This window comes from Physella acuta, unplaced genomic scaffold (genome assembly GCF_028476545.2).
Source record: "Physella acuta isolate Inbredline_101_S28 unplaced genomic scaffold, ASM2847654v3 ptg000090l, whole genome shotgun sequence".
In the NCBI taxonomy this organism is placed as follows: Eukaryota; Metazoa; Mollusca; class Gastropoda; family Physidae; genus Physella; species Physella acuta.
The window spans coordinates 1,526,697-1,541,714 of NW_026731610.1; the positions used below are offsets into that span (position 1 = coordinate 1,526,697).

The window sequence follows — 15,018 nt, forward strand, 5'->3', positions numbered from 1 at the left end:
TAATTAAAAAAAAATTAAAATCAAATACAAAACAAAATAAATAAAAATCAAATTAATTAAAGTTATTAAAAATAAACAAACAAAACACAAACAAATTAAACAATTACGTAATAAAAACACATTAAAATTACGTAACTAGGTCAAAAAATTAATTAAACTTTTAAAAACTCATTAAACCTAATTAAAAACCCATTAAAATTACGTAACTAGGTCATGGAGTATTTTACTATATGTCTTTGCGCCACCCTAGGGAGTATTTTGTTATATGTCATTGTACCTCCCGACCCGAGTATTTTACTATATAACCTTTGCGCCACCCAAATACGACCCAAAAGTGACCTAATATACTACTTATATATATATATATATATTTATATATATATATATATATATATATATATATATATATATATATATATATATATATACATATATACATATATACATATACTAAGAACATTATATTGATGTTTTTGACATTCAAAATATTTTAATTGTGAACATAAAGCGACACGATACTTCGTCGTCAATAGATGTAACCCAATGAAAGTCAATGCTAATTTTAAAGATCCCTGAGTGGGGTGGTGAGTGGGTGTATTAAAACCCCAAGGGGATAGGCAGAGGCGTAGCGAGGGGGGTGGGGGTGCGGATCGCACCGGGTGACACCATTTAAGGGGGTGACACCAAGGCAAAAAATAGTAAAATATATATAGAAAAACTTGAGGGGGGGGGTGCAAATCGAAAGTTCGAGGGGTGGGGTGGGGTGCAAATAAAAAATTTGTAGTAAGGGCCGCTACGCCTCTGGGGGGCGGGGGACACCGTTAAGTGCCGCACCGGGTGACACCCGACCTCGCTACGCCACTGGGGATAGGTATTATAACCCTCGATGGGGAAGGTATGATAAAACTCGGTAAGGAGGAATTATAACCATCGGTGAGGGAGGTATTATAACCCTTGATGGGGGAGGTAGTCATAAAACTCAGTCGGTAGTGATATTATAACCCTCGCTATCACACTCTTCCTACGCCATTAATAATTACTGTGTTTTTTTAAATCTCTTATTTAATAATGCAGCTAGCATGACCCACATTATGACCCACATCATGTCCCACATTATGACCCACATCATGACCCACATCATGACCCACATCATGACCCACATCATGACCCACATCATGACCCACATCATGACCCACATCATGACCCACATCATGACCCACATCATGACCCACATCATGACCCATATCATGACCCACATCATGACCCATATCATGACCCACATCATGAGCCACATCATCACACATCATGACCCACATCATGACCCACATCATGACCCACATCATGACCCACATCATGACCCACAACATGACCCACATCATGACCCACATCATGACCCACATCATGACCCACATCATCACACATCATGACCCACATCACGACCCACATCATGACCCACATCATCACACATCATGACCCACATCATGACCCACATCATGACCCACATCATGACCCACATCATCACACATCATGACCCACATCATGACCCACAACATGACCCACATCATCACACATCATGACCCACATCATGACCCACATCATGACACACATCATGACCCACATCATGACACACATCATGTCCCACATCATGACCCACATCATGACCCACATCATCACACATCATGACCCAAATCATGACCCACATCATGACCCACATCATGACCCACATCATGACCCACATCATGACCCACATCATGACCCACATCATGACCCACATCGTGACCCACATCATGACCCACATCATGATCCTCATCACGACACACAACATGACCCACATCATGACCCATATCATGACCCACATCATGACCCACATCATGACCTACATAATGACCCACATCATGACCCACATCATGACCCACATCATGACCAACATCATGACCCGCAACATGACCCACATCATGACCCATATCATGACCCACATCATGACCCACATCATGACCCGCAACATGACCCACATCATGACCTACATCATGACCCACATCATGACCCGCAACATGACCCACATCATGACCCACATCATGACCCACATCATGACCCACATCATGACCCACATCATGACCCGCAACATGACCCACATCATGACCCATATCATGACCCACATCATGACCCACATCATGACCCGCAACATGACCCACATCATGACCTACATCATGACCCACATCATGACCCGCAACATGACCCACATCATGACCCACATCATGACCCACATCATGACACACATCATGACCCACATCATCACACATCATGATCCACATCATGCCCAACATCATGCCCAACATCATGACCAACATCATGACCCACATCTCAACATGACTAATAATTAACTACTGATTTAATTCCCAACTGTTGTGTTTGTTTACAAGTGTGTCAGATTTGTTAAACGGACTGCACAAACTATCGAAGACGGCAGATTACCAAAGTCAGCTGGTGAGGCTGCAGATTTTGACTCTGATGAAAGACGTGTTCAGTAGAGGGACGCCAAAGGAAATCGTTTTAGCCAAGAATATCGTTGTGGAGCTTGCCATAGTTAAAGCTTGTCGCGACGCTATACTGGTAAGCAATAAATAGAATTGTTAAAGTATTGTTTTTTTTCCTATCTGAGGATCTATTATCTATATCGAATGATAATATACCATATACGCCAATATACGAGATGAGGCTCGTTAGCTGGGACAGCCACTCTTCTAGGAGAGACAACTCCAAAATCAAACAACTGCTGCCTTGTAGTTTGTTCTTGGTTGGACAAAGGCTATGGAAGCAAATCCAAAAAGAAAAGCAGGCTGAAATCGGAGTAATTGGCCTCAATGGCGTATAACTAGTTGACACGTATCCTTAATTGTGTTGGAGGGGGATCCCTTCTAACACTAAAATTAAGAATGAAGAAGAGGAAGAAGATACTATCTGTATTGGTGAACTGGTTTGACTTTAATGAGGAATAGACTCAGGTAAAAATTATTGCAAGTAGTAGAGTGTAAGATCAGTTTTAAACCAGACTGCTCATAAGACAGATCAGATAAAGTAGTTTATTTTGAAAATGTCTCACTTTAAAGATGTAATACATTAAGTGATGTGAATTTGACTTTTTAAATCTCTCCCTTTTAGCGTGATAAAGATTTAATACATAAACTGAATTGACTTAGACGTTTAAAATGTCTCCCTTTTAGCGTGATAAAGATTTAATACATAAACTGAATTGACTTTGACGTTTAAAATGTCTCACTTCTAGCGTGATAAAGATCTAACACAAGCCCTGTCAAAACATGAGATCGTATTGCCAGGTAGGTGGTTGTTATATTGGACCCATCTTTTAGTTGACATTATCTTGTACGCTTGATGTAAACTATTAGAGTTCAAAACCTGACCATGACGGGGGGTGCGGACACTGGTAAAAGTATGTTTTCTTTATAAATTTCATTTCGTTCGGAGGGAGGGGGGGGGGGGGGAGGCGGAAGATATTGTTCGGGGGTGGGCGGAGACCTACCGAAGAGATGCCTGGAAGAAACTCTGGTCATCCATCCAGTGACGTCTTTGTCTTCCCCTTCTTCTCTCTCCTAGTACAGCGCCTTACAATATTGTTTAGGATAGTAGTAGGCTGTTTATTCTTAAGTCATGCCCATACCCAGTCAGGTTTCTCGTTTTGATTATGCTCAGTTGTTATCTACAATTATATTGACTTAAAAGCTAATACTAATGTGGCGACTTCAATAGTTTAGTCGGAAATTTTAACAATTTTTTATTTTAATTTTTTATCAGTTAGCAGCACCACACCAAGTTGTGCTGATGGTGAAGCAGAACCTGTACCTGTAAACAAAGTTTGTATTTGTTATTTTTTTCATTTATTATAATCTACGAGCCGACCCGCGGCGTATCATACGCCGCTATTTAGTTGTGTCATTTTCTACTTTTCAGTAATTCATAATTTGTGGATTCGACAGTACCAATGCTGCCACTGAAAATATTTGCTTTAAAACACTAAAAACCCTCCTTTCCCCCTACCCCCCCCCCTCCACCCACGTGAAAGCAGCCTCAACTTAGTTACTTCCCCTAAGTATAAAATATTAATTAATTATCTGCCCCTAATAGCCGTCACTAAACCCGGCTCTACGATGTAAACATTTAGCGTGAACTACAGCTCACCAGACCATGTGGGTGTGGGGGTGGTTGCGATATGCCTAGAGAGGAAAAGAGGGGACTGTTCGGCGCGCTTACAGCTTGTTTTCTAACGTCTCCCTGAAGAGAATTATATATAGAGAGTATCATGAGGTTTAATTCTTAGCAACCGACTGCTAAGATTTTTATTAGAACGTGTTTTGCTTTAAAAAAAAAACTTCAAGAAAACTATTTGTCAATTATTGCGAAAAATTTACTACATTAAAATTCAAAAATAAATAAATTTTAAATTAATTGTTTAAAATCATTTATTACAAACTCTGGTGAACGGTTACATCACATAGTACGTGATGCTATACACAACGACGGCAACATATATGGTTATATATGAAGGGCTCAGTGGAAAAAGTACTTAAGTGTATTTTGAGAGTTTTGAGAAAAATGAGGTCAAAGTTTTTAAATTGAAGCTGAAATACCTTTTATTCATTTTACTTAACTGTAACATTTTTTTTTATATACAGCACACACTGCTAGATATCTGAACCAAGTTTTATACTTGTTTTGTAAAAAATAATGATTTTGTGATAAATAAGAGGTTTTGCACTTAGGTACTTTTTGCCCTGAATTTTTATTTTCAACTTAATTTTTAAATTTACTAGCAATGTTTTGCACCCATAAATGTTTTGTCAGTCAATAATAGTCCCCTACTCACACCCTGTTTATTTATAATTCAAGCAGCTGTTAGTATGATGTTTAAATAATAGGTAGATAACATTTCTGTTGCCAGTGTTAAGTTCATCAGTGATCATCTGCCTATTAGTGTAGGTTACATAAGATGGATCTATCTACAGCTACCATTTGAATAATACCAACTGGAAATCATTTTATTAAAAGACTGCCTTTAAAGTAAACATCTAATGGCAAATAGTAATATTCTTTAACGATAAACACACTTTGACAAGATTCTGTTTATGATTATGTCAAAATGTTTATTTCCATTCAAATTTTAAACAACAAAGGTATAAACACAAAATGAATTTAAATTATTGGTATATACAGAGTCAACAGAAATAGTCAAACAAATGTGATGTAATAATTATTTATAATCTTGATGGTAACACTATTTACCTCAATAATTATCTATACAAAATTAAATTAAATGTCCTATTCAAAATCATCAGCTTGCTCATCCTCTTCTGTAGACATTTCTAAAGGTTTGAGGGAAGTGTAAAAAGTTACACTCTCTGGAAGATGGACATGGGACAAAAGTGACATAATGTCATCAAATTTTGCTTTCTTTATTGGAAGAAAGCCGTTGAATGCCAAAGGGCAATCTTGAATAGCTGATTTTAAGGTGTTCAGTGATTTTCCCCTTTTTAATAAATTTAAAGTGAAAGTAAGAGGGCCAGTCATTGAGCTTCTGCCAACAGGGTTCTTCGGCCTTTCAAATAAAATCCCTCTGAGACTGGCAATACCCTCTGGCGCTTTAATGACTTTGTCCAGGCTAGATTTAAAATCTTTAACCCTGACAACAGGTCTACTGTCCATTTCCAAATTGTCAGTAAATGGATGTTCAACATACACAATTTTCCATGAATTATTAATGCTTGATTTGGCAATAAGATTTACCAGGTCAGAAGGCTTATAAAACTTATCTGTTTTTAATTTTTTTTTTCCAATTCTGCCAAAGTCTCTGTCACATGGCATTCTGCTGTGACCAGGAATTGGGTACTTAATAACAACTTCAGTCAGTTTAGTATTACATAAATTTTGCAAAAAAGCAACAATGTATCGGTTTTTGCTTTGAGAAAAACAATTATCTGTGAAAATGACCAGTTTTCTTATCGACTCCGGCAATTCTTCTATATAGTGTTCCAGACATGAAAGAACCTCATTGGGTCCTTTGTTAGCAAAATTTTCTGCATAAATGTACATCGAAGCATTTCCAGAGCAAACATCATGAATGCCAAGGTTATGCACAGCCAGCTGTCTTTTGTAGTACTCCTGGCCAATCCCAGTAACAGGTAGAGGCAGGTTCTTTTGGAAATCCATAGCTATGACTTTAGTATCATTAGTAGAAAGAGCAAGATGCTTATCCTCTCTTATCTGCTCATAGAAGGCATCCCCTTTTCTTTTGTGAACTTCATGTTCAGTTCTTAGTTTGAAAACCAAATCATTATTTCTGTTGACAGTGGCAGATTTAATATCAGCATTAAATTTTTCACACGTGTCACATATATCTGTGCGTGGAAACCCAAAACTAATATTAAATTCAAAGTTCAAAATATCTCTATAGATCCATTCTTTGGCCATAGTGTTCATGTCTGGGTGTTGTTCCAAAAACAACCTAAACATCTCAGAAATGTTAAGGTCAGAGGTTAGGTAGATCCTTTTTCTATTGTCTGCTCGAGAATAGTGGCTTTCTCTTGCAGGAAATGAAGAAATATGTTGACGGATTGCTTGGCGAATCTCATCATTAAGTTTTTTGTGATGGCCATGCTTTCCTCTTAAGTCTTGTAGGGGGTCTTCAAAGTTCAGGACTTTTTTCTTCAGGCGTGATTCCTTAATACCATGCAGAGCACAAAAAGCATTTTTGCACACAGGTATAGGTGAGCCAGTTTCTTTTATTGTGTAGCTGTAGCTGCTACGGAATGTTTTGGGGGCTGCCTGACTCTGCTTTCGCCTGATAGTGTTTTCTTCTTTTACAGAAATGCAACCCCTTAAATAAATGTTTTGTTTCTCATGTTCGGCAAGCTCATTAAATTCTTTTAAAATATTACTCCTTTCTCCATCGTTAAACTTCTCTAGACATTTGCACCTGCAGTCCACATAGTGCTGGCTCCTTTCATCAACATCCTTTCCAACATGGTTTTTGTGAGCATCGCCTGCAAATAGAAAGTTTACATTTTTCATTAGGTTACAACATAATATGAGTGAGGTGAAGAGGGTGTAATACTAATAGTATAGATAGGCTAATACTAGATCTAGTAATTAGATCTAGATTCTATAAATTAAAAAAAAATCACATTTTAGATAGGGCCTACTATTTAAAATAGAACTGAGAGCTGTTTAATTCAATAGAAAGGTACCTAAGGCTAATAAACGTATAATTTAAAACAGACTAGATCTAGATTTTACATAATATTAATAATATAGTCCTCAAATCGCCGAAATTCTGCAGTGATAACAGTACAGTACAGCATGAAAGCCGAAATCATAGCATGGCATGATAAGAAAGTAAAGTAGGGTAAAGGAGGGCGTTAAGAGCCGTGTGGTATTAAGCCCCAATCAACACCCCACCCCCACAAAACCCCCAATAACACTGCTAATCTACTGCTGAGGTAACAACCACTGCTGTTCTTTGATAACAGAGAAGCAGAGGATTCATTTTATGTAATTTATGACCCACTAGGTCCAATAGGGAGAGGATGAGACAGGATTTAATCCTACTGCTCTTTCCCTAAAATTTCTCATCTCCATAAAACCATTTTGTGAACTTTTTTTCCAAAAAGACATAACTTGGGAAACTTCACTTTGTAATAAACCAAATGAGTTTTTCAAGCCCATTCATTGTTCCTGTATTAGAGCATTGGTTGTTGTACATTTTAACACTATTTTTATAGCTATGGTTAGAATAGTTTTATTTTGGTGAATTTTTTTTTGCACAGTGATTATTGGTGCCAAAACAAAATGGCCGACATTTGTCCCATTTTACCATGCTATAAAGTTTTTATCATTACCTGAGTAAAACTTGACTGATCATTACCATAATGGTTTTATTTGTTAGATAATAACTAAATCTACATGAATACATTAATTTTGTCCAAAAGCTTGCCTGTTTAGAAAAGTTATAACAGATACTGTTATGTGGCTCTTGAAACCCTATGTGCAAGTTTCTCATTTATTAGACCACTGAATATGACACTAGTATAGGAATAGTTAACACAAAATGTATTAATTGTTAAACAGACTTGTGTCTAAATGATAGAAATACAATTCTAATCTGCTAAAAAGTAAAAATTCAGCCATGTGATGTTAGCCAGGTAATTTTTTAAATGGTACACATACTTATTACCCCTAAGGGGCAATACAGCCGACTGTTTCTAACCTGTTTCTAACCAACCATAAAACTTCTAATCTCTTTGTAGGTAACAGGAATAAATGTTCTTAGGTCTCAGCCAATCTGGGGTGGTATGTTATGTAATGTATGACCCTCATGGTCCAGCAGGGAAGTAAACAGACACATTAATACCACTGCTCCCCCCCCCCCCCGCCCTTACATTTTCTTACCCCCATGATTCACAGCCCCCACCAGTTTCTGGCCCACCATAAAACTTCATCTCTTTGTAGGTAACATGGATTACAGTTACAGATCTCAGACAATCTGGGGTGGCATGTTATGTAATATATGACCTTTATGGTCTAGCAGGGTGGAGACCAAAGAGGAATCAGTACCACTGCTCTCCCCTCACAATTTCTCACCCCCATGATAGCCAGACCCCACCTGTATCTAACCCACCATAAAACTTCATCTCTTTGTAGGTAACATGGACTAAGTTCTTAGATCTCAGCCAACCAGATATAGCATCTCCTTATGTAATTTATGGCCCTCAGGGTCCAGCAAGGAGAAAAAAGGGGAAACCAGTACCACTGCTCTCCCCTCAACATTTCTCACCCCCATGATACCCAACCCCCACCTGTATCTAACCCACCATAAAACTTATCTCTTTGTAGGTAGCATGGACTAAGTTCTTAGATCTCAGCCAACCAGAAATAGCATCTCCTTATGTAATTTATGGCCCTCAGGGTCCAGCAAGGAGAACAAAGGGTAAACCAGTACCACTGCTCTCCCCTCAACATTTCTCACCTCCATGTCATGTTATGTAATGTATAGCACACATGGCTTATCAGGGGAAAACATTTAGGCAGATTAGTTAGTACCACCCCTTTTTACATACAAGAATGTTAACTCTGGACAGCTACACACTAGTATACTAGCTACACACTAGGCATACTAATGTGCCTACTGTAAACTACTAGACTGTAGGCCCTATGTACACCTGCAATTGTATCAATTGTAGACTGGGCCCATTGGGATCTAGTGATAGCTAGTATCAGTTAAAGTGTGTGTACACAGCATTTACTATTTTGGAGTTAGAAATTAATTATTTTTATTGCGGAGTTAGTCTAAACTAGGAGATAATACTTATCGCCCCATTGTCCGGCTCCTATCACCCCAAATGCTGATTTCGGGGGTATGACAATAAATGTTCAATTAAACCCATTTAAAGTATATTCAATAGACTTTGTTATTATTTTTATATTGTGTAAGATATGTTAGAATAATTTTTCCATATTTTCAATAATAAACATTTTTTAGATTAGTAGAAATCTTTAAAAATGTACAGGTGCTAAAAAGTGTGGCTCTTAACGCCCTCCTTTACCCTACAAAGTGAATGTTATTTTTAAATAGAAATTAGTATACATAGCTATCTTTAATTTTATTATTTTGATTACTCAATAAACAACATACCTGAAGCTTTGGCACGCTTTATTGCAGTCTTTGACCATTTATTTGGTGTAGATTTTCTTTTTTTCCCAGTTTTGTTTTCACTTTTCTCAACTACGTTGTCAGCCATTGTTGTAGAAAGTAACAGGAAGGGTGTGCCTTTTTGGTGCATTCTTATTGGCTGGCAGTAATTTTGTGATTGGTTGGTAACAGTTAAGAACTTTTTCCCCTAAAGATCAGCACTTAAGAACTTTTTCTTCAAAATTTTACCAAAACAGCTGATGCAGAGTATTCAAATTAAGCTACTTCGGTACTCTTTCCATGGCCCAAATTTACAGGGATGGTTAAGGGGAGGTAATCAAATAATATACCGGTCTTAACTCATTTTTGAAAAAATGTAACTTAAGTACTTTTTCCACTGAGCCCTTCATATGGCTAAGCTCGTGGCGTAGTTGGGGTATTTGTTGACTAGTGCTGACAGAGGCGTAGCGACGGGATGGGGGGGGGCATAATAAGCTCATTTTAGATGCTATTTTGAATTATAAATACAAAAAAATATATGAGGGGGGCACCAAATTGAAAGTTTGTACCCGGGCGCCGGGAGGGGTCGCTACGCCTCTGGTGCTGACCTGTTTTAGATGCCACTAAAGTAAACGAAAAAGGCAACAACAAAACTGGTGCCTGATGCGGAGGCGTAGCGACGGGGGGTGGGGGGCGGACCGCACCGGGTGACACCATCTTGGGGGGGGGGGTGACACCATGGCAAAAATAGCAAAATATATTCAGAAAAATGATAGTCCCACTTAATTAAGTGATTAATGAGAGTGTTAAATAGTCTTTTAAGAGCAAAGTTGACAAATCTCGACATGGGGGGGGTGACACCATTAAGTGCCGCACCGGGTGACACTTGACCTCGCTACGCCACTGGCCTGATGCTCGTTACGTAAAAAAGATTGCCATGCCCAATGTCGCCTGCACTAACAACAATAATCTTGTTATCCGACTGATACAAACTCTTTTTCTCTGTTTTCCTATTTGGTAAATGTATTTATTAAAAAAAAAACTAATGACATCAAGTTTCTATTTCAGGTAGCAAATCGCCCGCAACTTGAAAGTAGGTTGTCTAAACGTGATTACTATGAGGCGAATCATTCTCCAGGTAAGTTGTAAATAAGCTCACCTTGCCAGAACAATTTTCGTAGGAAACCGTATAAATATTACAAGAAGCAGAATCAACCTCCCGGAAATTTGTAATTAATAAACTCAACTATCCAGAATGATCTTTATAGGAAAACAAAAGAAACTCACGGGAAGCTGACTCACCAAAGAACCAAAAAAAATATTTTTAGAAAATATTAGTAGTATTTTATTGTGTATATCTTTTAAGATACATAGCAAAATATAATACAACAACAAAAAATTATTTTTGTTTTGGAATTATCATGCTTACATTTTAATTAACTGTCGGCACAACATATTATGTCGAGATAAGAAAATAAATGCTTTAAGATATTTGAAAAAAATCCTAAAATTAGCTACGATAAATAGCTTAAGGAAAATATTTTTTTTTCTAAAAGACGAAACTTCTAGTAATGTGTAATGAACAGAAATTATTATTTCAGGTGAATTCCGCATCGAAACATTGCAGATCACAAAAGTAAATAAAGAACACTCTCTAATGTTCACAGTACCGCAAGATTTGAAAAATGAACTGAAAAAAATCAACTTTAATTTAGACCGCGATTATTCAATTCAACCCAATTTAGTTACAGAAGATACATTTCATCTTTTAAAACTAGGAATCACGATTATAGAAGGATTTATATCCAAAGAAGACAATGAACTTTTAACAAATCTGGAACTACTGAAGCTACGATGCGCCCACTTATCAATACCAGAGATGAAATTTTTCGGAGATTTTATGTCGGACATCGGTTTTGTTGAAAAAAGTTTCATCAAGTACAAATCTGTGCTGAGGAAGGCGGGTCTGGAACATCTGAATGTCAATTTTTTGGAGAAAATTTCTTTCGACGAGAGGCAGACGCTGGAGCTGGTCAGGGAATTCTGGGCCAGTTTGTCACGTGCCAGTAGCAAGGTGGCAGGTCAGCTGGATAAAGATGGCGTCGTGCAGGAGTTGTACCAGGATCTGGTTAACTTGATCGACAAAACTGAGCAGGATCTGGTAGGGAGAAATGATTTCACTAACTTAAAGTGATACATGTCCTATAGGGAAGTTTTAAAACAATTTAATTGACAAGACTGAGCAGGATCTGGTAGGGGGAAATGATTTCAGTTGTTAAAATAAATAATTGTCCTTTAGGGAAGTTTTGATTTAAAACAATTTAATTAATAAGACTGAGCAGGCCTGGTAGGGAGAAATGATTTCAGTTGTTAAAATAAATGTCGTATAGAGCATAGGCGTAGCGACCCTTCCCGGCGCCCGGCGACAGACTTTCAATTTGGCGCCCCCCTCGGGAACAACCTTTCAATTTTCAATTTGCACCCCCCCCCCCCATATATTGTTTTATATTTATAATGCAAAACTGCAGCTAAAATGAGATTTTAATTTGTTTTTTTAACCCATTTTGGCGCCCCCTAAGGTCTGCGCCCGGGGACATATGTGACGTCCCCCCCCCCTCGCTACGCCTCTGGTATAGAGAAGTTTTGATTAAAATAATTTAATTGACAAGACTGAGCAAGATCTGGTAGGGAGAAATGATTTCAGTTGTTAAAATTAAATAAATTTCCTATAGGGAAGTTTTAATCTAAGTAATTCGGATGATTATAGATACCGGTGTCGATATTAGAATATTCTTTAAAAAAGTGGTGTTGGGTTGCTAGTAGTATTGCAATCTCGACTAATTTTATGTTTAAAAATTAGGGTTAGGCGTATGGTAGGACCAGGGTTGGGGTTAGGGACAGGGTTAGCATTGACATTAGCCAGCCATGTGTGTATTTAGTTAACTACCAGTAACTTAACAACCCTTTTTAAAGAAGATTCCATTATCGGATACCGGTGTAAACATTCTCCCCCTCCCTTAAAGTGATACATGGCGTATAGGGAAGTTGTTCTTAAAACATTAAATTGACAAGATTGAGCAGGAACTAGTCGCGAAAAAAGTTTCAATTTTGTCATTTAAAGAGATAAATGTCCTAGAGAGTATTAATGAGATTTTTGTTAGTAAGAGATGTAAAGTCCCTTAACGAGATGAAGTTCTTTTGCGAAAAAAGTATTTAAAAAGTTAAGTTGCTTTTTAGACCTAATTAACTATGTAGAAGCACTAAGCTGGAAGTGGAAGCCCTACTGACTCAACTCCGGATCGAGATGCAAACTCGAGACTTTCTGGCAGAGGCGTAGCGAGGACGGGGCGGGGAGTGCGGACCGCACCGGGTACACCATTTAGAGGGGTGACACCAATATAAATAATTGCAAAATGTACAGAAGAAAAATGCCTTTTTGCCAGTTCCATTAACGATTAATTAAAGTAAAATAGTCTTTTAAGTACAAATTGATGATTATTACAAGAGGGTTTGGGTGACACCATATTGTAAACGCGCGAACTATAGAGAAAAAAAATGCTATATCCAACTAAAATTTTAACTTACTTTTGATAAACATCATTATTATTACGTCTGCAGTGATTAAATCTTATTCATACACATGTACGTATGTGTAGCATTCAAATTATAGGTCTATGTAGGCCGATACACACGCATACACAAATATATGTAATTATATAGCATATATATATACTTTATTTCTTTGGGGTGGTGGGGGGGGGTGATACCATGAAGTGCCGCACCGGGTGACACCCGAACTAGCGACGACACTGCTGTCGGGTATTCTTCAAGTTGACAGTCATGTACTCTACCACTCAACCACACCGTTCCCAACCCAGCCTTGTATGGACCATATGTGTCTCTCATCCACAGGACGATTCCTTCTTGTTTTCTTCGAGTCTGACGACCATCTACAACATAGCAAGGTCAAGGTTGGACGAAGACAGGAAAACCATGGGGAAGTTGGTGGACGTTCTGGGCAACTTTCTCTCGCTGAAGCCTGGTAAACTTTTACTGAACATTTCCGTCTTTATGTTTCAGTCTTGTGTTAGGCTTCATCATTTTTTGGGATGTTTGTCGGTGTTGTGTTAGGCTTCATCATTTCTTGGGATGTTAGTCAAACAACCTGTTGAATCAGTTTCTTTTTATAATGCCATTTCTATATTTGTTTACGTTAAAGACATTCCCATATTTTTTTCGTTATAGACATTTCTATTTTTTTTTTTCGTTATTGACATTCATATTTTTTTTTCGTTATAGATACTCCTGTATTTTTTCGTTATAGACATTCCTATATTTGTTTTCGCTATAGACATTCCTATATTTTATTTCGTTATATAGACCTACATTCCTATATTTGTTTTCGTTATAGACATTCCTTTATTTGTTTCGTTATAAACATTCCTATATTTTTTCTTTATATACATTCCTATATTTTTTTCGTTATAGACATTCCTATATTTGTTTTCGTTATAGACATTCCTATAATTTATTCGTTATAGACATATTTTTTTTGGTTATAGACATTCCTATATTTTTTGGTTATAGACATTCCTATTTTTTTTTCATAGACATTCCTATATTTTTTGGTTATAGACATTCCTATATTTTTTTTCATAGACATTCCTGTATTTTTTGTAATAGAAATTCCTATATTTGTTCGTTATAGACATTCCTATATTTTTTTTCATTATAGACATTCCTATATTTGTTTCGTTATAGACATTCATATATTTGTTTCGTTATAAACATTCCTATATTGTTTTCTTTATAGTTATTTCTACAATAGTTTCTTTAGAGACATCGTTTTTTCGTTATAGAAATTTAATTTTATTTTTTCGTTATAGTCATTTTTTACGTTATAGACATTCCTATAATTGTTTCGTTACATACATTCCTATATTTGTTTTCGTTACATACATTCCTATATTTGTTTCGTTACATACATTACTATATTTTCCCCCTAGAGCTGAGTTTGAGGGTACTGCTGACGTTGGCCTATATGGTAGACAAAAGCCAGATCCATCTCTTGACTTTAAACCACTCGGCGTTCACCATCATCCCGGCCACGAGAGATGAGTGGGAGGATACGAGACACAGAGTGGCTGACATCAGGTGAGTCATGACATGAGGCAGGTGATATCAGGTGAGTCGTGACATCAAACAGGTGACATCAGGTAAGTTGTGACATCAAGCAGGTGACATCAGGTGACTCGTGACATGAGGCAGTTGACATCATTTAAGTCTTGCAAGCAAGCAGGTAATGTTAGTCCAGGTGACGT

At 37.4% G+C, this 15,018-nt stretch overlaps 2 protein-coding genes across 2 annotated transcripts in view; one reads left to right on the top strand and one right to left on the bottom strand.

The window, feature by feature from the left end:
* The window catches only part of LOC131928166 (uncharacterized), a 66,913-nt gene that overhangs the window by 30,547 nt on the left and 21,348 nt on the right, over nt 1–15,018 (top strand). The window contains exons 10-16 of the mRNA XM_059284109.1: nt 2,421–2,610; nt 3,284–3,335; nt 3,811–3,869; nt 10,766–10,835; nt 11,299–11,858; nt 13,610–13,739; nt 14,704–14,851. Coding sequence (XP_059140092.1) covers nt 2,421–2,610; nt 3,284–3,335; nt 3,811–3,869; nt 10,766–10,835; nt 11,299–11,858; nt 13,610–13,739; nt 14,704–14,851 — 1,209 coding nt within the window. The remainder of the gene's footprint in view (nt 1–2,420; nt 2,611–3,283; nt 3,336–3,810; nt 3,870–10,765; nt 10,836–11,298; nt 11,859–13,609; nt 13,740–14,703; nt 14,852–15,018) is intronic.
* LOC131928103 (uncharacterized) lies at nt 5,221–9,808 on the bottom strand. The gene is made up of 2 exons (XM_059284028.1): nt 9,701–9,808; nt 5,221–7,052 (listed from the first exon to the last, which is right to left on the bottom strand). Exons 1-2 carry the CDS (start codon nt 9,804–9,806, stop codon nt 5,332–5,334), a joined length of 1,827 nt encoding a protein of 608 aa, XP_059140011.1. The 5' UTR covers nt 9,807–9,808; the 3' UTR covers nt 5,221–5,331.